This window comes from Podarcis pityusensis (genome assembly GCF_964106645.2).
Source record: "Podarcis pityusensis genome assembly, chromosome: 13".
In the NCBI taxonomy this organism is placed as follows: Eukaryota; Metazoa; Chordata; class Lepidosauria; order Squamata; family Lacertidae; genus Podarcis; species Podarcis pityusensis.
Window position 1 is genome coordinate 14,655,027 of NC_138038.1, and position 24,485 is coordinate 14,679,511.

The 24,485-nt window shown below is 46.6% G+C and overlaps 1 protein-coding gene across 7 annotated transcripts in view; it reads right to left on the reverse strand.

Annotated features, from left to right (window-relative positions):
- FMNL1 (formin like 1) overlaps positions 1 to 24,485 on the reverse strand; it is a 131,067-nt gene that overhangs the window by 11,526 nt on the left and 95,056 nt on the right. For 3 of the 7 annotated variants that reach the window (XM_080976535.1, XM_080976534.1, XM_080976532.1), the window contains 14 exons: positions 22,371 to 22,520; positions 21,562 to 21,687; positions 19,534 to 19,768; positions 16,414 to 16,737; positions 14,115 to 14,239; positions 13,820 to 14,025; positions 11,089 to 11,323; positions 10,326 to 10,394; positions 9,830 to 9,910; positions 9,116 to 9,245; positions 8,236 to 8,399; positions 6,556 to 6,657; positions 4,540 to 4,638; positions 763 to 2,102 (listed from right to left, as the gene is read on the reverse strand). In XM_080976535.1, coding sequence (XP_080832661.1) covers positions 1,803 to 2,102; positions 4,540 to 4,638; positions 6,556 to 6,657; positions 8,236 to 8,399; positions 9,116 to 9,245; positions 9,830 to 9,910; positions 10,326 to 10,394; positions 11,089 to 11,323; positions 13,820 to 14,025; positions 14,115 to 14,239; positions 16,414 to 16,737; positions 19,534 to 19,768; positions 21,562 to 21,687; positions 22,371 to 22,520 — 2,346 coding nt within the window. In that variant the 3' untranslated portion in view covers positions 763 to 1,802. Of the gene's footprint in view, positions 1 to 760; positions 2,103 to 4,539; positions 4,639 to 6,555; positions 6,658 to 8,235; positions 8,400 to 9,115; positions 9,246 to 9,829; positions 9,911 to 10,325; positions 10,395 to 11,088; positions 11,324 to 13,819; positions 14,026 to 14,114; positions 14,240 to 16,413; positions 16,738 to 19,533; positions 19,769 to 21,561; positions 21,688 to 22,370; positions 22,521 to 24,485 lie in introns of those variants that run through there. The other 4 variants (XM_080976538.1, XM_080976537.1, XM_080976536.1 and 1 more) reach the window with 4 other exon arrangements.

Sequence of the window (24,485 nt, forward strand, 5' to 3'; positions counted from 1 at the left end):
TAAGCAATCTGGAGAAAAGGTGGGATACATATGTAATAAACAAGCAGGTGGGTTGGGGAGAAGAAAAATTAAGGATGCCCACTAATGGCCAACGGCTTGGAGAGCCCAGATCTGCAACGATGGAAATTAAATGTGTAGCCCAGACATGCAGGCTGGTTAGAACTGTACACTGGCAAATATTTGCTCCCAAAAAGGCATGGTGTGGTCTCAGCCAAATAAGGGCTGGTGTGTGTGTGCGCGCTCAGCAGAGCGTCCTTGGATCACACAGTACAGCCTGTGATTGCCTCTTATCCTTCCCTGGATATGGTCTGGGGCTCCATGCAAGATCTCATCTCGTGGAGTTGCAATAACCAGGAGAACAGTGATGAAGCAGCCCAGAACTACACGGGGGGGACGGGACTTGTCAATGATCTCAGGGCAGCTGGGACCATGGTAAAGGGACCCCTGACCATTAGGTCCAGTCGTGGCCGACTCTGGGGTTGCGGCGCTCATCTCGCTTTACTGGCCGAGGGAGCCGGCGTACAGCTTCCGGGTCATGTGGCCAGCATGACTAAGCCGCTTCTGGCGAACCAGAGCAGCGCACAGAAACACTGTTTACCTTCCTGCCGGAGCAGTATCTATTTTATCTACTTTCACTTTGACGTGCTTTCGAACTGCTAGGTTGGCAGGAGCAGGGACTGAGCAACGGGAGCTCACCCCGTCGTGGGGATTCGAACCACCGACCTTCTGATCGGCAAGCCCTAGGCTCTGTGGTTTAACCCACAGTGCCACCCGCATCCCTCAGCTGGGACCATAGTCACCATGAAAACAGTTGGTAACACACTATGCTGTGAAGGACTGAGATCTTGCTCAAGACAGCACATGTCTGCAGTTTGCCAATGCACATCTGAATGACTCAGAGAAGAACTGCGTGAAAGTGTGGTCAGATGAGTCCAAAATTGAGCTCTTTGGCATCAACTCAACTCGCCGTGTTTGGAGGAGGAGGAATGCTGCCTACGACCCCAAGAACGCCATCCCCACCGTCAAACATGGAGGGGGACATATGCTTGGGGGATGTTTTTCTGCTAAGGGGACAGGACACCTTCACCACATCGAAGGGACGATGAATGGGACCATGTATCGTCAAATCTTGGGTGAGCACCTCCTTCCCTCAGCCCCAGGGCATTGAAAATGGGTTGAGGATGGGTATTCCAGCATGACAATGACCCAAAGGCAACAAAGGAGTGGCTCAAGAAGAAGCACATTAAGGTCCTGGAGTGGCCAAGCCAGTCTCCAGACCTTAATCCCATCGAAAATCTGTGGAGGGAGCTGAAGGTTTGAGTAGCTACACATCAGCCTCGAAATCTTACTGACTTGGAGAGGATCTGCAAAGAGGAGTGGGACAAAATACCTCCTGACATGTGTGCAAACCTGGTGGCCACCTACAAGAAACGTCTGACCTCTGTAATTGCCAGCAAGGGTTTTGCCACCAAGTACTAAGTCATCTTTTGCAAAGGGATAAAATACTTATTTCACGCATTATACTGCACATCAATCTCTGACTTTTGTCTTCTGGGTTTCTGGGGGTTTTCCTGTTGTGATTCTGTCTCTCACAGCTACAATAAACCTACCGTTACAATTATGGACTGGTCATTTCTTTGTCAGAGGGCAAACGGGCAAATTTAGCAGGGGATCAAATACTTTTCTCCCTCACTGTAGAATTGTAGAGTGGGTCACTCTAGTACAAGCCCCTCTAATGCAGGAATCTGTTTGCCCAATGTGGGGCTCTTAACCCGTGACCCTGAGGTTAAGAGTTTCGCGCTTTACCAACCGAGCCACCCCAAATTGCACAGCTCAGAAGTCCCCGGGAAGTTGCTTCCCTCGGGTGCTACGATTCCATGCAGCTCCCACTTTGCCCAGCCCATCGCCGGCCCTCTGCGGAGGATCTGCCGAGACTTCAAAGCCCGCTGGTAAAACAAATGGCCTCCTTCCTCCTCACCTGTAATAATGTCCTCAATGGCTCCATCTTTCTCCTCGTAAATGAGGGGCTCCTTCACCAGCTGCTTCTTCTTCAGCTCAGAAATGAGGTCCATCTGCTGCCGCTTGGCCTTGTGGGTGGGAGACTGCCAAGAGAGAGAAGCGGTTGCTGTGGTTACGCATGTACCAAGAGAAGACGATATTTCTCTTCGCAGGACCGGCCTACCCATCAGGCAGCTGTCCAAGGTACTAGATATAGGGGGGGAAACCAGTTTGCTGCTTGTCGCTGCCGAATACCATCCATTGTTCGATTTTGTAAATTGTTTTTTACCCATTCTGTTCCCAGGGGCTTAAGGCAGCAGATTTTTTATATTTTTGCTGCAATATATATTTTAATTCAAAGTGAATATTGACAGCAATACACCATAAATTATTACTTTGACACTTGCCAAAATAAGTCACCTGGAAAACCTGCTTTTTGTGACAAAGTACAGAAGGCTTGGTCACATTTAAATCGCTGAGAAATACTATCGCAAACTGTAGGAAACATTGCATCCATAAAGTTTCCCCCCAGTCCTCTTATTGTAATATTGCACACTGCAATTGCTACATGGCAAACTAGCGTAGCACAGGAATCGAGAACAAAAAAGCCACAAGTCTGAAAAATAATTGTGAAACGGTATTAAAAAGTACAAAAAACCCTACAACAAATATGAGCCAGAAAATATATCAAACCCTCCGTTAAACAGTAAAATTAATAATAATAATAATAATAATTAATAATAATAATAATAATTTATTATTTATACCCCCCTGGGTGGCTTACAGCACATAAAAAATGGTAAAACATTAGACATTAACAATTTCCCCATACAGGGTTGCCTTCAGATGTCTTCTAAAAGTCAGATAGTTGTTCATTCCCTTGACATCTGATGGGATATAAAATTCTTACTAGTTTTTTCCCCTGAAGGGGCACTTTGAGGAAGGGGGGGAATTCAAAATGCTGGTTTTGACCCTTAAAACGGCTCAGGACTGCAATACCTCAAGGACCGCCTCTTTCCATATGAACCTGCCCGGACCCCGAGATCATCTTCTGAGGCCCTTATTTGTGTGCCTCCTCCTCAAGAGGTGCAGAGGGTGGCAACACAGGAACGGGCTTTCTTTGCAGTCTGTGGAATGCTCTCCCCAAGGTGCCTTCACTATACACCTTTAGGCGCCAGGCAAAAACGATCCTTTTTAACCAAGCCTTTGGTTGATCTGATTGACATCCTATGCCCTTTAAAATGTTTTTTGTGTGTGTGTGTGTGTGTGTGTGTGTGTTTTGTGTGGTGGTGGGGCTATCGGGTTGATTTTTAAATATTTTATTCTGTATTTTGTGGTTTTATATCTTGATTTTATTCTGTGAACTGCCCTGAGACCTCCAGGTATAGGGCGGCATATAAATTCAATAAATAATAATAAGTCCACTCTAAAACAGATTGTCAGTGGGTCTCTCCATACACCACTCTCAGCTTTACACAGTGGAAGCTGCTCCATTGGACTGAAAGGGGTCTTGCCCCTCTGACCTCATGGCTGCCCTAAGCCAGACCCCATTTGCCTGCCTGCCTGCCTGCCTGATCGGGGGAGGGGGAGCACTGGGGTCTAAACCACGGAGCCTCTTGTGCTTGCCGATCAGAAGGTCGGCGGTTCGAATCCCCGCAACGGTGAGCTCCCGTTGCTCTGTCCCAGCTCCTGCCAACCTAGCAGTTCAAAAGCACGCCAGTGCAAGTAGATAAATAGGTACCGCTGTGGCAGGAAGGTAAACGGCGTTTTCGTGGGCTCTGGTCTCCATCATGGTGTCCCGTTGCGCCAGAAGCAGTTTAGTCATGCTGGCCACATGACCCAGAAAGCTGTCTGTGGACAAGCGCCGGCTCCCTCGGCCTGAAAGCGAGATGAGCGGTGCAACCCCATAGTTGCCTTTGACTGGACTTAACTGTCCAGGGGTCCTTGACCTTTACTTTATTGATCAGTCCAGGGAGTAGCACTGTCTACCAGCCTCTGTCTCAGTGCTGACCTTGTGGATCTTGAAAAGGTGGATGAGGACAGACCTAGAAGAGTTTGCTCTGGAGCCAGCTACTGGTGGACTCCCTCCTGCAAATGGGCACCAGTCACCCAGCTTCCATATTTTCGACAAACAAGCTAGACATTTTCCCTGCAATCCACACCTGTGGTTGCAAGAATGCACTTCAGAAGAGCAAGATGCCGTATCAGAGAAGCTTGGGAGCCAAATGGGAATCGGATACATCTGTACGTCTGCCGCTGTTGCCCAGCACTCTGACTAGCAAAGTCAATGCTTCTTTAAAAAAATATATTTTACCTGCCTCTCCTCCTCTAAAGGCCAAAAGCTGTTTCTGACAACAGAACGAGTTATATGAATCCTGCGAGCAGAAAGGGTTTTTGGCTGAGTTTAGATTTGGTCCCCAACACAAAATCCAATGGCTGAATACAGTCTGGTGGGAATTCCAGAACTCTTTTCATTTTGAGAAAAAGCAGGATGAAGGGAGACATGGTTTTGGAAAGGTGTTCCAACATGTTAACACCTACCTTTGGAGCTGCCTTTTCTTCCTGGTTGGGGGAGTTCACCTCTTCCACTTTGGCCGCTGCTTCCTGCTTCTTCCACAACTGGATATCTTCTTCCGCTTTCTTGTTTCAGGGCAGGGAGAGAGAAAAATAAGCTTCACTAAGCAATCGCAGGTACATCACTGGATGGCGACAGGGCTCACAAACATGTCACATCACAGAGTTATCAGATTCGCAAGTCCACCTTTCCGGAGAACAGAGTTTTAAAACTCATCACACACATTCCCCCAGCTCTCATTGCCAGGATACAAAAAGCTGTTCGGGTCTCAGGCTGGCTAAACTGCTTCACTTTTTCCCAGCAGAGATACTCAACATTTTGTGGTTTCTGGAAGCTCCGTGATCCTTGAGTTTTCAAAAAATATTTGTTTCTTTCTTTCTTAGTTTACAAACTAATGATATCTTTCTGCATACTTAAGAGAGGCCTTCACCTCTGCAAGAACCACCATTCTGGGTAGTCCTGTTTTGCTTCCACAATCTGAAACAGTCAAACTTTGTCCTTTATAAAGATGGGGAGAGGTGGGGATGTAGAAAACCTTTTTGCTAATTCAGCCGTTGTCGTTCCAGCCCTACAACTGCCCACTGGGGCCACCAATGGTTCTCATTTGTAGGCGGGGGGTGGGGAATTTCCCCCCAAGGGGAGCCTTACCTATCCTTGCCTCCCTGTAGCAACATCAACAAGAGCTAGTCACTTTTTCTATTAAAGTTATTCGTATCAAATGCTATCTAGGAAATGGGATATAAAAACTAGGGAGAAGTTCTCCTTTCTCCAGCTCAGTGGTTCTCAAAGGGTGTGCATGCCACACTGGTGTGGATTGAGATTCAAGGACAATAAAACATTTTAACATTTCAGTGTAGTATAGTCTAGCATCAATATAATTTTTAATTACAGAAAATGGAAAGATAACTTTTCAAAATGTGAGCATCAAGTAACACTTTGAGCTCACAACTCTCATTGAGTTTGTACACATACTTAAGGTACATATGCAAGAGGCTCACTTATAATTTTATTTTTGGGAATGATTTATGTTCTTATGTAGCTGCATTGTTCTATACTTCCTGGATGTCCCATGATCACACAGTGGTACCTTGGGTTAACAACTTAATTCATTCTGGAGGTCCTTAACCTGAAACCGTTGTTAACCTGAGGTACCACTTTAGCTAATGGGGCCTCCCACTACCGCTGTGCCGCCACCGTGTGATTTCTGTTCTTATCCTGAAGTAAAGTTCTTAACCCGAGGTACTATTTCTGGGTTAGCGGAATCTGTAACCTGAAGCGTCTGTAACCCGAGGTACCACTGTATTTCGCCCCACATTGGGCCAAATATTCCTGCATTGCAGGGGGTTGGACTAGATGACCCCGGTGCCCCTTCCAACTCTACAATACTATGATTCTACTACAATTATAAAGTAGTTGTGTTCTCCGTCATAAATCTACCACTGCTAGGAGCTCTTTGTTTTTTCTTATAAATGAAAAAATTGGTGTGGTGTGAGCAATTTTTTATTTTGAAAGAGTGGCCCAGAGAAAGAAGCCTGAGAACGACTACTCTAGGTCAATCCAGTAATTCTTAACAACAACAACAACAACAATTTATACCCCGTGCGTCTGGCTGGGTTTCCCCAGCCACTCTGGGCAGCTCCCAACAGAATATTAAAAACACGATAAAACATCAAACATTAAAAACTTCTCTGAACTGAACTATTTCAGTAAACTAAACTATTTGGAAGACAGTGGCCTCGTGTGTGTGGCCTACCACTGCAACACATTTTATTGACCCTGTAACTACTACAATAATCCTCAACACTTAGAATTCACATAACATGATTTAAGAATTCAAAGTCCCCCGTCTGCATTATGTTGGCAATCTTTACAAAAGTTGGTTGGTATTTAGAATCTTCCCGATGCAAATAAATATGGGACACAAGGAGTGTGGCTCACAGTCAATAAACAGGCGGCACCCAAGCTAAAGGCAAGAGTCTTACCTTGTATGCCTTGACGAAGCGCACAAAGGTGGGGAAGAACATTGTCGGAGGGGTAGTCTTGGGGTTTTCCCCGAAATACTCCACTGTCGACTCGTAGGCTTCCTGTAGAGAAAGAAAGAGAAAACCCCACAGAGTCACAACCCTGAATCTCGGGGCGGCGGCTGTGTCAGCAGTGACACATTGCCTCAAATTTGTTTCTTATATTTATCGGCTGCCCTGTGCAATGAGCCTCTTCTCTTTGGGAACCCATGGATGATGTCAGCTTTGACATCAAGGTGTGTGGGCTTCATTTTTATTGGCAAAAATGGCAAAGAGCCTTGCGGCGCCTTAAAAACAACGTGCACGCACACACAATGGAATAAGCTTTCAAGGAGTTCGATGCATCCACACAGAGACAAACATCCACACGGGCGTGGAGAGGAAATGGGGAAAAGGTGGAGCTAAATGCCAACGCAATATATATATAATCTTGGGCAATTCAATGAGAGCTTAAAGGTCAAGGTAAAGGGACCCCTGACCATTAGGTCCAGTCAAGACTGACTCTGGGGTTGCGGCGCTCATCTCGCTTTATTGGCCAAGGGAGCCGGCATACAGCTTCTGGGTCATGTGGCCAGCATGACTAAGCCGCTTCTGGTGAACCAGAGCAGCACACAGAAATGCCGTTTACCTTCCCGCTGGAGTGGTACCTATTTATCTACTTGCACTTTGATGTGCTTTTGAACTGCTAGCTTGGCAGGAGCAGGGACCAAGCAACGGGAGCTCACCCCGTCGTGGGGATTCGAACCGCTGACCTTCTGATCAGCAAGTCCTGGGCTCTGTGGTTTAACCCACAGCGCCACCCGCGCTGAGCTTAAGCTGAGAGCTTAAAGGTATGTAAAATGAGCACAGCGAGCAGTCACACCCGTTACTGCTCAGTTCCATTCATCTTTTTAAAAAGCCAGAGATGACAAATCGGTGGTCCTGACCGATTTAAATCAGTTTGTTCCCCCCCTTCTCTGTGTATGTGTGTGAGACAGAAAGGCAGAAAGAGATGCCACAAATCTGTTGACTCTCTCTGGAATCTGTATGCGACACCACCAGCCGATAGCTATTGAGAGACATCATTGCAGTCTGAGGACGCATTAAGTGGGTCACGCATTGAAAATACTTCTAACCCCTATAAAAGGTAAAGGGACCCCTGACCGTTAGGTCCAGTTGTGGACGACTCTGGGGTTGCGGCGCTCATCTCGCTCTATTGGCCAAGGGAGCCGGCATACAGCTTCCGGGTCATGTGGCCAGCATGACTAAGCCGCTTCTGGCGAACCAGAGCAGCACACGGAAACACCGTTTACCTTCCTGCCGGAGCTGTACCTATTTATCTACTTGCACTTAAGACGTGCTTTTGAACTGCTAGGTTAGCAGGAGCAGGGACTGAGCAACAGGAGCTCACCCCGTTGCGGGGATTCGAACCGCTGACCTTCTGATTGGCAAGTCCTAGGCTCTGTGGTTTAACCCACAGCACCACCTGCAACCCTCTAACCCCTATACCACTGCCCGAAAACTGAGTGGTCCCCAAGAGCTGCTGGCAAGCTCTTTTTTTTTTAAGGCTCAAATCTCCCCTTGTTTTGAGTTGCCACGATAGTTGCCATGACATCCCCTTCTGAACTAAGCACCGCCTCTCTTCCTCCTCCTCCTCCTCACCTGTGCAGTTTTGCCATCGGCCTGGAGCTTCTCCATCACCTCTGTGTTCGCCTTGAGGAAGTCCTTGAGCACAGCGCTGTCATCCTGGCGCATGAACTCTTTGCGCGTGAGCTCCATGCCCTTCTGTAGGCCCCGCACATCTTGGAGCACACTGTCCAGGGATACTGCGAGAGCCAAGAGAGAAGGAAGCGTGAGGCGAAGCAGGCCCAATCGAGCTGCCGTGGCTCCAGGTAACCCTTCTACCTAGGGGGAACTTCAGAATACAGTGGTACCTCAGGTTAAGTACTTAATTCATTCCAGAGGTCTGTTCTTAACCTGAAACTGTTCTTAACCTGAAGCACCACTTCAGCTAACGGGGCCTCCTGCTGCCGCCGCACCGCTGGAGCACGATTTCTGTTCTCTCTTTTTTTAAAAAAAATATTTTTAATTAAATTTTCCATTATAACAATCCAATCAAATCACATTAAGTATTCCAAATTATACAAATACATATCATATTGTCCAAATATTCTGCCAAATTATAATTTTTTTGTTGGGGCTTCCCATGCTTCAAGTTCAGTGGGGTTCTAATCATCTTATGTTTCTACTGCCTTGAGTTTCCAATAGTTCCTTCTTTAAATCTTCCTGTTGTTATCCTTCCTTACGATTTCTGTTCTTATCCTGAAGCAAAGTTCTTAACCTGAAGCACTATTTCTGGGTTAGCGGCGTCTGTAACCTGAAGCGTATCTAACCTAAAGCGTATGTAACCTGAGGTACCACTGTATGTATTTTAAGGGTATTATTATCCTCTCTGGCACATTCCCATGGTCAAAGGGAGGGAGCTGCACCCCATCCTTCGCTGTAAATTTCTCCCCTTGCCCAGAACCCTCTGGCTCAGCACCTGCTGCTGCTTTTTCCAGGAAGTGCAGGTCATTGGCGAAGTTTGTGAGGTCGGAGTATTTCTCCTGGATCACCCGCACGATGTAATGAAGCAGCGTCTGCTTCCGGTCTGTGGATTTCATATCCAGGAGCTACAGAGAGAAACGGGTCAGAATGGGGGTTGGGTGAGGGAGCCAATCCCCAATATTTCACAAAAATCACCTGGTATTTCTCTTGCTAGTACAGTCGTACCTTGGAAGCCGAACGGAGTCCATTCGACTTCCAAAACGTTCAGAAACCAAAGCACGGTTTCTGATTGACTGCCTTCAGGTATACTGGGCCGAGGCTGTTTAAGGCTTTCAAGGTCAGCACCAACACTTTGAATTGTGCTCGGAAACATACTGGGAGCCAATGTAGGTCTTTCAGGACCAGTGTTATATGGTCTCGGCGGCCGCTCCCAGTCACCAGTCTGGCTGCCGCATTCTGGATCAGTCTTGCTTGCACCTAACCTGTGCTAACACCGATCCATAGTTTGAGAATGATTTGCCACTGAATCCCGATCCCAACCCCACAGTGGTTTTCTGGGGTCTTCTGGCAAAAACAGAGGTCCACTACAATCTCACACAAGGCCAGTGCGAGCCCTCAAGCTGACCCCCTGCTGTTTAGTGTCTTGCTATGACATGCTCCCCAAAGAGGGTGCCAAGTCTTCCATGCTTCCCCAACCCACGTCACTTACCGCGTCAAGGCTCTGCAAGCGGAACCCATAGGCCGCTCCCCGCTTGCTGCTATTCAGGTAGTTCCCAAACGCCAGGACAATCTATGAGAGACAACCAATCAATCCAAACCAGTCATGGACGGCTGGGGACATTTGTTTGGATCTACGAATCCCATTTCCATGCAAATGGAACTGCCCACCGTGAGAGGAGGCTTTCTGTTGAGTATCTGCATGATTCACTGTTCTGGGCTTACCTGCTTCCGAAATTAACATAGTGCTCTCATAGCAGCAACTCAGACGGAAACACATTGGATGAGCTCCTGTGACGGCACCTCACTCTAAAAGCCAGTCTCTTCCAATCTAAGATTAACTTGTGTCCATACTTGCCATCGGAGGGTGGGGATGTGTCTCAGCTCTCAGAATTTTAGGATGTCACCAATTTAATGCTTTGGGTTTGACTTGTGGGCTTGCTTCTTTGTGACTGAGCAAACCCACCCTTATTTCTAAGGAACCTCACCTCCAAAATCTGGCGCAGTTTGGTAGAAGCCTTGAGCGACATCGAAGCAGCGATGATGGAATTGAGTTGCTGTGGATGGGGAAGAACAAAGGCATAATCAGTTCCCCTGCTTTGTCTGACACCTTCCCTGCACCAGCTCTATATCCACTTTAGTGGAACTAACTCAAAATGCGGAAAGTGAACTTTTTATTCCAAGCCCTGAAGATGCCAAATGTCTGAAAATTCAGATTTATTCAATATTATGGAGTCAAACGTTAAGATTTTGGTAGGAAGGGGGTAAATGAGCTCAGAAAGTGGCAGAACAGAAAGCACAGAGGGTACAAGCTCAGATTACGAGATGTAAGAGTGACGTAGCTTAATGGGGACGGAAGGGGTATGTGGCCTTAATTGGGAGCACCGCCATTTTGGTTAGGTGCTTTTTTTTGTCCTTTGCTGTGTTTATTAAAGAAACTAACTGGTAAGAATTCCCTTTCGTTTGATCTGCTTATTTACGGTCACGGGGAAGGAAGCCAATTCCCCAAAGCCCGACACAGGCTTTCTGCCCCAGCTAAGCAGCCAAGCGACCCAAGAACCGCATTTTCATCTTGAAAACAGGCTTGCTATACCATACCAAAAAGAAAGGTGTTGCAAAAAGGCAAGTGGCAATTTGTTGCATCATCTTTTATGTCCTTTCTGCACACCGGTCCGGACTGCACCTGCAAAGGTGCCCCTGCTGTTGCCCCCCACCCTAGTTGTCCCCTGGCTGCCTATTCCACTCCCTTACGGGTAGAAGGAGCTGGACGGTGTCTCCAAAGTTGCCCAGGAAGGTCATGATGTTCATGCGTTCCGCCAGGCGAGGGATCTTGCTGAATTTAATCATGAACTGGTCCTCATCCGAAAGCTCGTCCAGCGGCCGCTGCTCCTTCTCGTACTTGCGAATCACCGTCAGCTCGTATTCCGTGGGGATGAAGCGCATCAACAGCTCCAGGAAGTCAAGGCTGAGGGACTGCAGGTCGTATCTGAATGGGAGCAAAGCAAAGGCTTGGATTCATTGGCTGGGTAACGACAGAAGCCCAGCAGGGCCGGCTCAAGACACATCGGTACCAGAGGCGAACCACAAATTGGCACCTCCAATTTGTGAAAGGGCGAGCGAAGATCTACATCACGAACAAGGAGGGAATAAAGATCTGCTGCCCCTGTGGATCTTGCCGCCTGAGGCAGTTGCCTCACCTTGCCCAATGGGTGTGCTGGCCCTGAGGACCGCGGTGCCTTCTTAAGAACATGGGGCAAAAGGACGAGTGTTTCCCTATAGCCATTTACTCTGATCGTAGGTAACGAAGTCGGACCAGCTCCCTGGTTCTCCATTCCCCAAAGAGGAAACCAATGGCAGCTTTTAATATTTAAGCAGTACCGCAAAGGCTATTGACAGAACTCAAATGAGCCACTTTATCATGATGGCAGGAACAGAAAATTGGGTCTGTGATTCAAGCAGCACTCACACAAAAAAGCTCGCCTTGTGAGGGCAGCCATTTGTGGATAGATTCGAACCTAGCTGCTCAGTCAATACTACAGTGCTTGGGGGGAAAGCCATAGTTCAGTGTCAGAGCCCAGCGTTGTTATGTCCCAGGTTCAGTTCCTGGTATCTCCAATTAAAAGGATCTCAGAAAGCAGATTCAGGAAAGATCAGAAGCCATGTTGACCGACCCCTCTGACCCTAGAGGCTGCATATAATCATCATGCTTAATAGCCAATGATATCCTTTGTGGATTTGTCTAATCTCCTATTAAAGCCATCTAAATTGTTGGTCATTACCACATCTTGTGGCAAGGAAGCCCATTGTTTAACTATGGTAATGAGGGATGCAATCTTCCCCGGTTTCAAGTTGGCTGGGAGCTCTTTACAAAGGATCATAAATAGCTCAAGGCCACTGACACACCACAAGTATGTCAGTGGGTAATACAGTAGCCCAGGACAGCTTTACGTTCCCTGCATTTGTCTGATTGCCTTCTAAAGCCGTCCCAAGTTGGTGGCCAACACCCATTCCTTTGAGTTTCAACATCATAGGCAGCCAGGAAGGCCTAGGTAAAAAAAAGGTACAGGACCCTGGACAGTTCAGTCAAAGGTGACTCATCTCGCTTTCAGGCCGAGGGAGCCGGCCTTTGTCCACAGACAGCTTTCCGAGTCATGTGGGCAAAATGACAAAACTGCTTCTGGCGCAACGGAACACCATGATGGAAACCAGAGCGCACGGAAACACAGTTTACCTTCCCGCCACACCTGTACCTATTTATCTACTTGCACTGGTGTGCTTTCAAACTGCTAGGTTGACAGGAGCTGGGACAGAGCAACGGGAGCTCACCCCGTCACGGGGATTTGAACCGCCGACTTTCTAATCAGCAAGCCCAAAAGGCTCAGTGGTTTAGAGCATTCAACAGGCCCACCTTTCTCTACTGGTCCCAATTGCTTCTCATTCTGGGCAACTAATTGCCTGGGAGTCATCTATAAACCCTTCTAGGTCGCGTCAGGTCAACACTATTGCAGGGCATTCGGATCTTGCACAAGTTCTCTGCCTGTTTACCAAACTTGCCTTTCTCCCTGCTATTGAACAGCTTCTGTGGCACTTGTGCAAATACTACATAGGAAGCTGCCTTATACAGAGTCAGACCACAGCATCCATGTAGCTCACATCTGTCTGCATCAGGGTTTCCCAAACTGTTTTTGACTACAAATCCCATCATCCCTGACCACTGGTCCTACTAGCTAGGGATGGTGGGAGTTGTAGTCCAACAACAGCTGAAGACCCAAGTTTGGGAAACACTGGTCTACCTTGACTGGCAACAGCTCTCGAGGGTTTTTTTAGACAGTCTTCCCCAGCCCTACCCAGAGATGCCAAGTATTTGAACCTGGCATGTGCTGCAGATGGTCTGCCACTCTGCTGTGGCCCTTTCTCCTTGCTCTTAAGAACGTACAGTGGTGCCCCGCAAGACGAATGCCTCGCAAGACGGAAAACCCGCTAGACGAAAGGGTTTTCCGTTTTTGAGTTGCTTCGCAGGACGAATTTCCCTATGGGCTTGCTTCGCAAGATGAAAATGTCTTGCGAGTCTTGAGATTTTTTTTCGCTCCCCCCCCCTTTTTCTAAGCCGCTAATAGCCTTTTAGCAGCTAAGCCGATAAGCCGATAAGCCTTTAATAGCCGCTAAACCGCTAATAGCGCTAAGCCGCTAATAGGGTTGCTTCGCAAGATGAAAAAACCGCTAGACGAAGACACTCGCAGAACGGATTAATTTCGTCTTGCGAGGCACCACTGTACATAGAACACATAGTTGCCTTGCTGCTTCATCTAGACTAGGGACAGCGAAAGCATGCCTTATCAGTGAGATGGGTCCCTGCTTACTGACCCGGCTCTTAATCAGGAACAGCCTCTCCATGTAGTCTCACCTCCTCTGCCCACTCTGCTGGGAAAAGGAATTGGAGAGGGGGGGAAACCAACCCGTCCCTTGCGTGTAGGCTACTCACACCTGGATGGCCTTGCAAATGCCGTCGATGCTGAGCCCCGCCTTGCGAAGCGTGATGGCCAGGTTCTTGGCCCGGTTACATTCAATCAGCATCACTTTGCTGGGGGCTTTCTTCTGGGAAGCCTTTGCCTTCAGGGCAGGGAGCTCACGGGCCTGGCCTTGAGCTCTGGTTTTGAACTGCTCCTCAAAGTCGTTCATGTCAAGCTCCTGCGACGAGAGGAAGTCAGAAATTGAGAGCACAGTGTGGGTTGGGAACGAGCAGGAAGCGGGGAGGAAGGAACTTAGCCTGGACGTACCTGAAGGACCTTCTCGTCGTTGAGTTCGTTGAAGACCGTGCCGTTGATCTGGTTGGGCTTCAGAGCTACCCAGTTGAAGATGGGCATCCGGAATTTTGTTTGTATTGGCTTCTTGATCTTGACGGCTTTCAAAGGACAACAGAGACTGTCAGAGCCCACCAAATCAGAGATCTCGCCCTTTCCAGCCTTATTTTGGGGCCTGGGGGCCTTCTGACAGATTGTACACAGAGAGAAGAAGACACCCCAGGTGTGGTCAACCTATATCCTGTGGCTGCCTAGCAACCACAGATGCCAATTCCAACCCTTGAACCCCTTCAGCCTCTGGACCTGTGGGATGTTTCGTCACTGAAGAAGTCAAATACAATATTTCCTGTTTCCTAGAGTGGACACACAGGGGAATGTTGCCCCAGACAGGAAGGACTTCCTGTCATACCTGTTCTGAAGCATCCTCCCCCTGTGTGTGACCAGGCAGATGGGCATGACCCTAGCAGACCCTATAAAAGGGCTAGCCATACAGCCATCTTCCTCTTTTGCCATCTTCCTCTCTTCTGGCTCTTAGCCAGCAGCACACAGCTCATTCTTACAGAGGATGGAAGCCACAAGGTAGAAAGTCTGAGGCCTAGCTCAGACTTCTTTTCTCTACAAATGTAACTGTAACCACAAGATAAAGCCTGCTTTCAGAATACTGCTGTGAACTGTGAACTTTCCTTCCTTTTAAACAAGACTGTCGTGTTGTTATTGTTTTAAATAAAAGGGGAAACTTACCAGGAACAATCCAGGCTGGACAAGCCAGACTGGATCGCTTAACTTAAATGATTCTAACGAATCCATCAACTTGCTTGCCGCAATGTGCAAGGGAATTTGCTCTGCTGCTTGCTCACTAGCGTGAGTGAGGAGGGGTAATATTTAATCAATATATCCTCTCCTCCTTTCCTCAACATTCCCACAGGACCCACCAGAATGGCTGAGATGATGTCGAGACTTGGGCTCTGAAGACAATGGAACTTCTTGAGTGGTTGCAGAAAGTCAGAGTCTCTTGAAATATACCCATTGCACAGAACTGTTGTCAGGGCAAAATGGGGTATCAACCCCTCCCCCCTCGGTTGAAGGGGGTTGGACTACATGACCCTCAGGGTCCCTTCCAATTCTACAGTTCTATGATTCTATGTATGCAGCTCTGAGGGAACTGAGAATACAGAACAGCTGCCGCTACTCACAGTGCACGTTCTGAAGAGGCTACAGATACCCAAGATTTTTCCAGATCCCAGATTTTACTGAGGTACTAAAATTTGGTGAGGAAAGTATTGAGAACCTCGAACTTTATTCGTAAGGATGGAAACACTGTGCTGTTTTCTGAGGAAGCAACTCAGAATGGGGCTCAGCAGGGAACAAAGATGTGACAGGAATAGAGGACACCCCCCCCTCACACTTAAGCGCTCACTTAAGCCATTACATCTACCAACTCTGTTCATCTCCCTCGCCAGTTCATCAAGCACTATAAAAACACACACAAATAAATTATTAGCTTATCCACACGCTGACTGAATAGATCGATTAATTGTTCAAAACTTACACGATTCAACTGACGGATATGTTCTGCGTTAAGTAAGAACCCTGGAAATTACGCAAAGTGATTTAATGTATTGCAAAAATGTGCATATATGTGTAATTTAGTCACTTAGAAATACTCTCTTAAGACTGGCTCACAAATGCAAGACGCGCTTTCACTCTCGCAAGATTGAAGAAAGTGCCTTCGGCTGTACTTGAGGGTTGATTTCAAAAAATCCCACTGGAAAAACAGTTATGTCCCTGTGGAGGTGGCAGTATTGAGTCATGTGCTTGTACTCTTGATAAAAATTTGAGGAGTGAGGTTATTACCCCTCTATTATTGTCCATGCCGGGTTGCTCAACCAGTGCTGCTGTGTCCTTTCCTTTAGCAGATCAAGATGGTCATCAAGTGACAACAAAAACTGCAAGGTTTTTAGCTGGGGCAGTTAGAATAAGATCTATTATTTGAGTACAGACATAAGCCCACCAAATGTCTCTTCTCTAGTTAAGTTTATACCTCTGTCTTCAGTACATTTTATTTTATTTTATTATTTTATTTTATTGGGATGGCTTGTGGCTGATGCAAATAACGATTCTTCTGATTTTGGCTCACAATAAATTCATAAAATTGGAAGGAACCACAAGGGATATATAGCACAACGCCCAGCAATTTGGGAATCTTTACCCCAACATGGGGCTTGAACCCATGACCCGGAGATTAAGAGTCTCACGCTCTACCGACTGAGCTCACCTGGGGTTACTGTCACTCCTGGGAGATTTGAACCATCAGCCATCGGTGGAGGGGGAGGAGGAGGAGGAACCGGACCATCTGCTGGCAGGAGGGGTGGCGGTGGTGGTGGAGGCGGAGCTGTAGTTCCTGCCACAGGAAGGGGCGGGGCAGGGGGAGGAACACTGGTCCCTGGAAGGGGCGGGGCTGGAGGGGGAAGAGGAGGAGCTTCCTCTTGAGAGATTGAAGGAACCAGGGAGCTGCTGTCCTTGGTGAAAGGCAGGGGCGGGGCTGGTGGGATTTCAGGAGCAGGAGGAGGAACAGGAGATGTAGACGGCGAAGGAAAATCTGGAAAGGAAAAGAAGCACATCTTTATTAATCTAAGCTAAAGGTAAAAAGGTAACGGACCCCTGGATGGCGGCTCATCAAAGGCGGCTATGGGGTTGCAGTGCTCATCTTGCTTTCAGGCAAATGGAGCAGGCGTTTGTCCACAGACAGCTTTCTGGGTCATGTGGCCAACATGACCAAACTGCTTCTGGCGCATGGGACACTGTGACAGAAACCAGAGGGCACCCTTACCAGAAGGTAAAATGCTGTTTACCTTCCCACCGCAGCGGTACCTATTTATCTACCTGTGCTGGTGTGCTTTCAAACTGCTAGGTTGTCAGGAGCTGGGACAGAGCAATGGGAGCTCACCCCATCACGGGCATTCGAACCACTGACCTTCTGATCAGCAAGCCCGAGAGGCTTAGTGGTTTAGACCACAGCGCCACCCAGCCCTGGACCCTGACATTCCCAGTTGAAGTTCCAAAGCCCATGACTCACAGATAATTGGATTTCTCTAGGGCAGCCTTCTCCAACCTTCCAGATGTTTTGGACTACAACTCCCATGATCCCTGATCATTGCTGTGCTGACTGTGGCTGATGGGATTTGTAGTGCAACACCATCTGGGCAGCACCAGGTTGAGGAAGGTTGGTCTAGGGGGTTGTGTGAGCTCCCCAACTCTCCAATATCCCAAGATGGAAGAGATCTTGCCAGGGCTTTCGGACTCTTGCTGTCAACTAGCTTCAACCTCCTGATTCATTTCACCTTGAGCATGTAAACAAATAAGAGACTGAAGCAGGTGAACATCTGAAGGGTTTGCTAAACCAGTCCTGTGTGTGCAAGCCCCTTTCGTTTTGCAATGTTTCTTTATTTTAAGAAACCAGAGATCTCCCCACTCCCGTGATTTTTAAGTGTAGTTTCAAGAGGAGGTAAACGTGCCACCCGCGTCCCCTTTATTTATTTATAATAGTATTGACATACCACCCTTTTGCAAAACATCAGGGCAGTGTACAACAACATAAAAAAAACTTTAAAAGCAACACAGAACAAGAATTAAAAATGACTGGCAGTGCAAGAAATTTTTTAAGCACCTTCCGTAGATACAGCGAGTACCTCCCCTTGCTGACTAGTTGGGGATAAAAAAAAAACCCTCCTTGTTCCAGCCTCTCAGCGGAGAAGGGGAAATGAACTGTAGCACAGGCAGGGCATGTTTTAGAATGTCAAAATTCAGCAGCACTCTTTGCTAAAAAAGGAATGCATTTTCCAGGAATGTTAGATGGATGTTGGAATGAAGTAATGTGGTTTTAGCAGAAATGCTATAGAGGATTAAGAAAAAACAGATTCTTAAATGGTGAAAGGAGGGAAAGTAAAGTTACATTATATTAAGATAAAATATAGGACAAAAACTGGAAAAGATGGAAAGGATTTGCTGAAATAGCTAACTGAACTAGAATACAAAAAAGGGAGGTGTGAGGAGGTCAAGGAAATAAGTAAATGAAAGATAAGTTATGGGAAGATTCATTGCATTTTTTATTTTTGTTGTTGTTGTTGTTGTTTTCTTCTTTTCTGTATTGTGATGTGATGTTCTGTTTTTGCTTAATATGCTGTTTTCTATTTTTCCTTTTTCCTTTTTGTAACCTTTCAAATCTTAATAAATATTATTAAAAAAAAAAAAAAAGGAATGCATTTTCCGGATGGAAATTCCTCTGCAAATGCAGAGAATGGCCTGAAGAGCAGAGGAAAATCATCAAGGTCCTCGTGTCGCACTGCCAGTGGTGGCAGAGACAGCTTTCAGACTGCAGGTGGAAGATGGTTGCGTTATCTGAACGCTTCCTTGCAAAAAATAATAATCTATTGGTATGCACAAAATTGGCATTCAAGTGAAAAGGTTTCTCACTCGGTCTTCTCTCCAATATGCTGCTTAAGTACAGATAATTGTTTTCATATAGGTAGGACCGGATTTAGGTTTGATGCGGCCCTAAGTTACTGAAGGTAATGGGGCCCTTTATATGTCCAGCTGTCCTTTGTCAACAACAAATTGTCACTGTTTTTTTGTGTTGAATATATGCTATATGGTAATTTATGGACCTAATAGGTATCGAAAGCCATTTGCACATGCAGAATGTAGGCACCCTATATATAGAAATGAGCAAACCAGTGATATTTTAGGGAGCAGGCTAGCAGGCAGGGCCCATTACTTACATCATAGGAGCCTACACAACACATAACACTGTCGCTGTATGTAGGTTTTATTTTATTTGTTTTTTATCTTATATTTTGGAAATGTACATCCAGTTTTCCCCCCTTTAAATTTCCCAAGAAAGTGGGGCCCTAAGCTGTAGCTTGTTTAGCTTATACGTAAATCCGGCACTGCATATAGTAAAGGGTAAAGGGACCCCTGAGCATTAGGTCCAGTCGTGACCGACTCTGGGGTTGCGGCGCTCATCTCGCTTTATCGGCCGAGGGAGCCAGCGTACAGCTTCCAGGTCATGTGGCCAGCATGACTAAGCCGCTTCTGGCGAACCAGAGCAACGCACGGAAACGCTGTTTAATTTCCCGCCGGAGCGGTACCTATTTATCTACTTGCACTGGTGTGCTTTCGAACTGATAGGTTGGCAGGAGCTGGGACCGAACAACGGGAGCTCACCCCGTCATGGTGATTCGAACTGCCGACCTTCTGATCGGCAAGTCCTAGGCTCTGTGGTTTAACCCACAGCGCCACCCTTGTCCCATTTGATGTGGTAGAGCCCAGCAAAAGAGGGATCAGAAAACACCTTTTGTTTCTCCTACAAAATGGGCATATTGTTTGCTCTACATACCTGTGCTGGTTGACGAAGGTGCATCAATGGTAACTGAAGAGGCTCCTGAGGCTTCCACAATGACCGGGATGACCTCAATGCCAACGATGACATCACCGTCAGGTCCGCGCAGAATCCGGATTAGCCCCTTGTCTTCGAGTTCCTCTAGTTTGCGCTCCAAGGCAGGGTACTGCAGAGACCCCTGAGGCTGTGGCATTTGTAGCAAAGAGGGACTCCTTGGACTGTTTGTCCTATCCTGTTCCAAGAAAGACAATATTGAAAATCATGAGGTCCGGGCAGAAAACTTAGAAAGCACACCTCTCTCTCTCTTTTTAAAAATATTTTATTTATGATTTTCAGTTTTATACATTTGAAAAATTTTACAATAATTTTAACATTTCAAAACTTGACTTCCTTCTCCCTCTTTCTGTGGTTCCTTAATTTGGAATATGCAGAAAATATTAAAAATAAATTTATAATTTATTCATCTCTTATAAAGCTGCAGGTTATTACAAAAAATCCTGCCAATGTTCTTATCTGTTCACAGTTTGTTTGTCAATATCCCATAAACCATTTCCATTCTTTTATAAACCGTTTGTTATCTTGATTTCTTATTTTTCTGGTAAGTTTCGCCATTTATGCATATCCCGTTATTTTTTGTATCTATTCTTCTTTCGCTGGGACTTCTTCTTTCCATTTTTGGGCAAGTAACATTATTGCCGCTGTAGTCGCATATAGGAATAAATTTCTATACAGTTTGGGAAGTTCGGTCCCTATAATTCCCAAAAGGAAAGCTTCTGGGTATGCTTGTTTTTAAACATTATTTTTCAATTCATTATATATCATTTCCCAGTAAGCTTTAAAAAAGCTTTTAGAAAGCTTATTGAGAAAGCACACCTCTCTGCCAAACCTCCCGCTCCAGCCCCAAATAAAAAAAGCAAGAGGGGAAAAAAACCCCACCAACCATAAGAGAGAGAGAGAGAGAAAAGGAGGTTGCTGGAAAGAAAGGAGAAAGAAGAATGGCCTCACCAAACACCAAGAGTCAGCTCCATCAAATTTACCGCACCCCCAAGGTAGTGCTGCCCTCGACAGAAAGAAAAAGGTTCCTCACCTGTACTCTAGGATTCATGCTGCCTGCCACTCACCTAAGAGCTAATTCCAATTAGGAACATAGGAACCTACCTTCCACCGAGTCACACCACTGACTCAATGTTGTCTGACTGACACTGACTGACAGCATTTTCAGCTGTCCACTATTTGAAACAGGATACTGTACTCAGGACCGCAATACCTCAAGGACCGCCTCTTTCCATATGAACCTACCCAGACCCTGAGATCATCTTCTGAGGCCCTCCTTCGTGTGCCTCCTCCCTGAGAGGTCCGGAGGGGGGCAACACGAGAACGGGGCCTTCTCTGCAGTGGCTCCCCGTCTGTGGAATGCTCTCCCTAGGGAAATTCGCCTGGCGCCTTTATTGTATACCTTTAGGTGCCAGGCAAAAACGTTCCTTTTTAACCAGGCCTTTGGTTCATCTGATTGACATCCTATGCCCTTTTAAAATGTGTTTTTTGTGGTGGTTGTTGTTTTTCTTTTTATCATGTATTTTGTGGTTTTATATCTTGATTTTATTCTGTGAACCGCCCTGAGATCTCCGGGTATAGGGCAGTATAAATTCAAATAATAATAATAATAATAAAAATAAATCAAGAAGAAGAAGAAGAGTTTGGATTTGATATCCCGCCTTTCACTCCCCTTCAGGAGTCTCAAAGCGGCTAACATTCTCCTTTCCCTTCCTCCCCCACAACAAACACTCTGTGAGGTGAGTGGGGCTGAGAGACTTCAAAGAAGTGTGACTGGCCCAAGGTCACCCAGCAGCTGCATGTGGAGGAGCGGAGATGCGAACCCGGTTCCCCAGATTACGAGACTACCGCTCTTAACCACTACACCACACTGGCTCTCAAGCTTTGGTTCAAAATGGCAAGGCGCCCCAAGCGTTTCTTTTTGGGAACCGGTTCCAGCAATCCACGGCTCCTGCAGCTCACTGCCCATACCTGCTCATTGCCGGTGGTCCGTGCTCTCAGGGCCTCCACCTCGCGGCGCGACTGGCACAGCTGCTTCTCCAGCTCTGCGACTTTGGCCATGGATTCGTTCTCGGCATCCTGGAGTTTCTCTGCCAGCTGCAAAGAGAAACAATGCATGGGCGAGTGAATTGCAGGAGGGCAGGATATGCAACAGGGAAAAGAAGGAGCTGGCAGCAAGCAACATGCTACGGAAGGGGGTCCAACAGCCAACCGCCCCCCTTGTTCAAACAAAAGGTTAGCGGCAGGTGTTGTTGTAAAAGGACGATTAAGTCCAGTCTAAGGTGACTCTGGGGTTGGGGTGCTCATCTCACTTTCAGGCCGAGGGAGCCGGCGTTTGTCCACAGACAGTTTTCCAGGTCGTGTGGCCAGCAGGCCTAAACCACTTCTCGTGCAACAGGACACTGTGATGGAATCCAGAGCGCACGGAAATGCCGTTTACCTTCCCGCCACAGTGGTACCTATTTATCTACTTGCACTGGTGTGCTTTCGAACTAGGTTGGCAGGAGCTGGGGAAGAGCAACGGGAGCTCAGTCGCAGGGATTTGAACCGCCAACCTTCTGATTGGCAAGCCCAAGAGGCTCAGTGGTTTAGACCACAGCGCCACCCCCATCCCTTTTGTGCATACAGATCGCAGGGATGGGACCCAGGCAGCCCTGAGCCCTTTCCCCATTTTTGTGTGACCTAGTGAGTAGGGAGGGTCTTCTTCATTTGCCAAGCCACTGCCCCCCCCAGTGCAGCTTAGGTACATCAACCCCAGAGAACTTAGCTACCCCCCCCACCTGTCCAACTTCCTCCTGCAAGTCCTCCACGTGCTCCAGGACAGCGTTTTTGGTTTCGGTGTCCTCCAGCAGGGCGCCCACATCAAATATGTTGTCCAGGTAGGCTTGGATTTGCACCTGCAGCTTGTCGCTCTCCGAATAGCGCAGCTTCTGTTGAGGCGAAAGAGGAAAAGTGTGGCGTTTAAAGCTACGGCTGGGCTTAGCTGTGCACTGCAGCAGGAAGGAGGCAGCCTGTTTCAAGCAGTGCCACAAGGATGGAAACAGGCAAGACCGGAATTGGTGTGTCTGTATGGTGCAGCCAGACCTTTTTTAAATATATACAGCTGTACCTTGGAATCCGTTCTGGAAGTCCGTTGACTTCCAAAGCATTCGGAAACCAATGCGCAGCTTCCAATTGGCTGCAGGAAGCTCTGTAGCCAATCGGAACCCGCAGAAGCCCCGTTGGACATTCGGGTTCCAAAGAACATTTGCAAACCAGAACAATCACTTCCGGGTTTGCAGCGTTCCAGAGCCAAAAACGTCCGAGTACCAAGACATTCAAGATCCAAGGTACGACTATATAAATTTTTATTACGTTTTCTGTTTTACAATTTAAAATACTCATTTTACATCCTTAAGATACCAGTGACTTCCCTTCTTCTCTTTCCATGGTTCATTTTACATATCATGAATCCCTGCATATTTTACAAAAACTGTACCATTCAGTATTCCATTACTGCATCCATCAAAACATATTTACACTGTTGAATTTATCTTAATGCTGCCAGCATTTTCAGCTGTATACAATTATTTCCCATATATTCAATCAACGTTTTCCAATCTTCTTTAAACGTATGTTCTTCTTGTTCTTATTCTATATGTTAAATCTGCAAGTTGTGCATATTCTGTCAACTTAAGTTGCCATTCTTCTTTAAGTTGGGACCTGTAGGTTTGGCACAAGTTGGAGCTAAATTATTTGGGAGGCTAACACATCCTACAATTGTTGTTTTCTATTTCATCCGTTTCTACCCTAAATCAACGACACTTCAAGGCAGCTTCCAATTCTCACAAAATCTCCTATGAAATAACATTGCCGTAGACCTCGTTAAAAGGTAGGTAACAAAAATTCCAAGTCCTGTTCATATGTGTTATAAAAGTGTGTGTCACACATACTTTCTCCCCATTTTTAGAAAGGTATTCTTTCTACACATTAATATACGGGGGGCGGAGTTGGAGTTATACAGGTGAAATTGAGCAAATGGCACAAATCCAATGCCAGTCCAATCTGAAATAAAAATGGCAATCAATGCTTAAAGTGAGGTGGGGTTGCCAAAGTTGAGGACGTTGGCAGCCAGACCCAGTCATCTTAATTCTCTGTGCCAAGAGGACACCTTGCCAGAAAAGGGAGCTGTTTTGACTTTCTCACTGCGTTGGCCAGAGGGTACTAATTCAAACTTGTTGAATGATGGTGAATGGACTGAGGGCTCAATTGAGCCTGGTCTAATCTGAAGTGAAGCCATTCCATTCTCAGGCTGTCTATTTTTGTTTCTTAGAAAACATTTTGGGATATTAACACGGCATGTAAAATTAATATTAGTGTGCCATGATGATGATGATGATGATGATGAGTAGTTTAGTTTGGTACAGTCAAACCTCATATCCCGAACACCTCCGTTTTGGAACATTTCAGCTCCCGAAAGTCAAAAATTTGGAAGTAAATGCTCCGGTTTCTGAATGTTTTTCAGAAGCCAAACGTCCAACACAGCTTCCGCTTGAGTGCAGGAAGCGTCTACAACCAATCAGAAGCCACGCCTTGGTTGTCAAACATTTTGGAAGCCGAACGGGCTTCCGGAACAGATTACGTTTGACAACTGAGGTTTGACTGTATACAGCAAATCAAACAAACATGTTAAATTGAATCTCAAATATTTAGGTGAGTACAGTGGTACCTCGGTTTTCAAACGTCTTGGAAGTTGAACGTTTAGGTTTTTGAACACCGAAAGTACTGAAGAAGTAAATGCTTCAGTTTTCGAATGCTTTTCGGAAGTTGAACATGCTATGCGGCTTCCATATTGAGTTTTCCGTAAATGTTTCCATAAGTAAATGCTTCAGTTTCTGAAGTCGAACGGTCTTCTG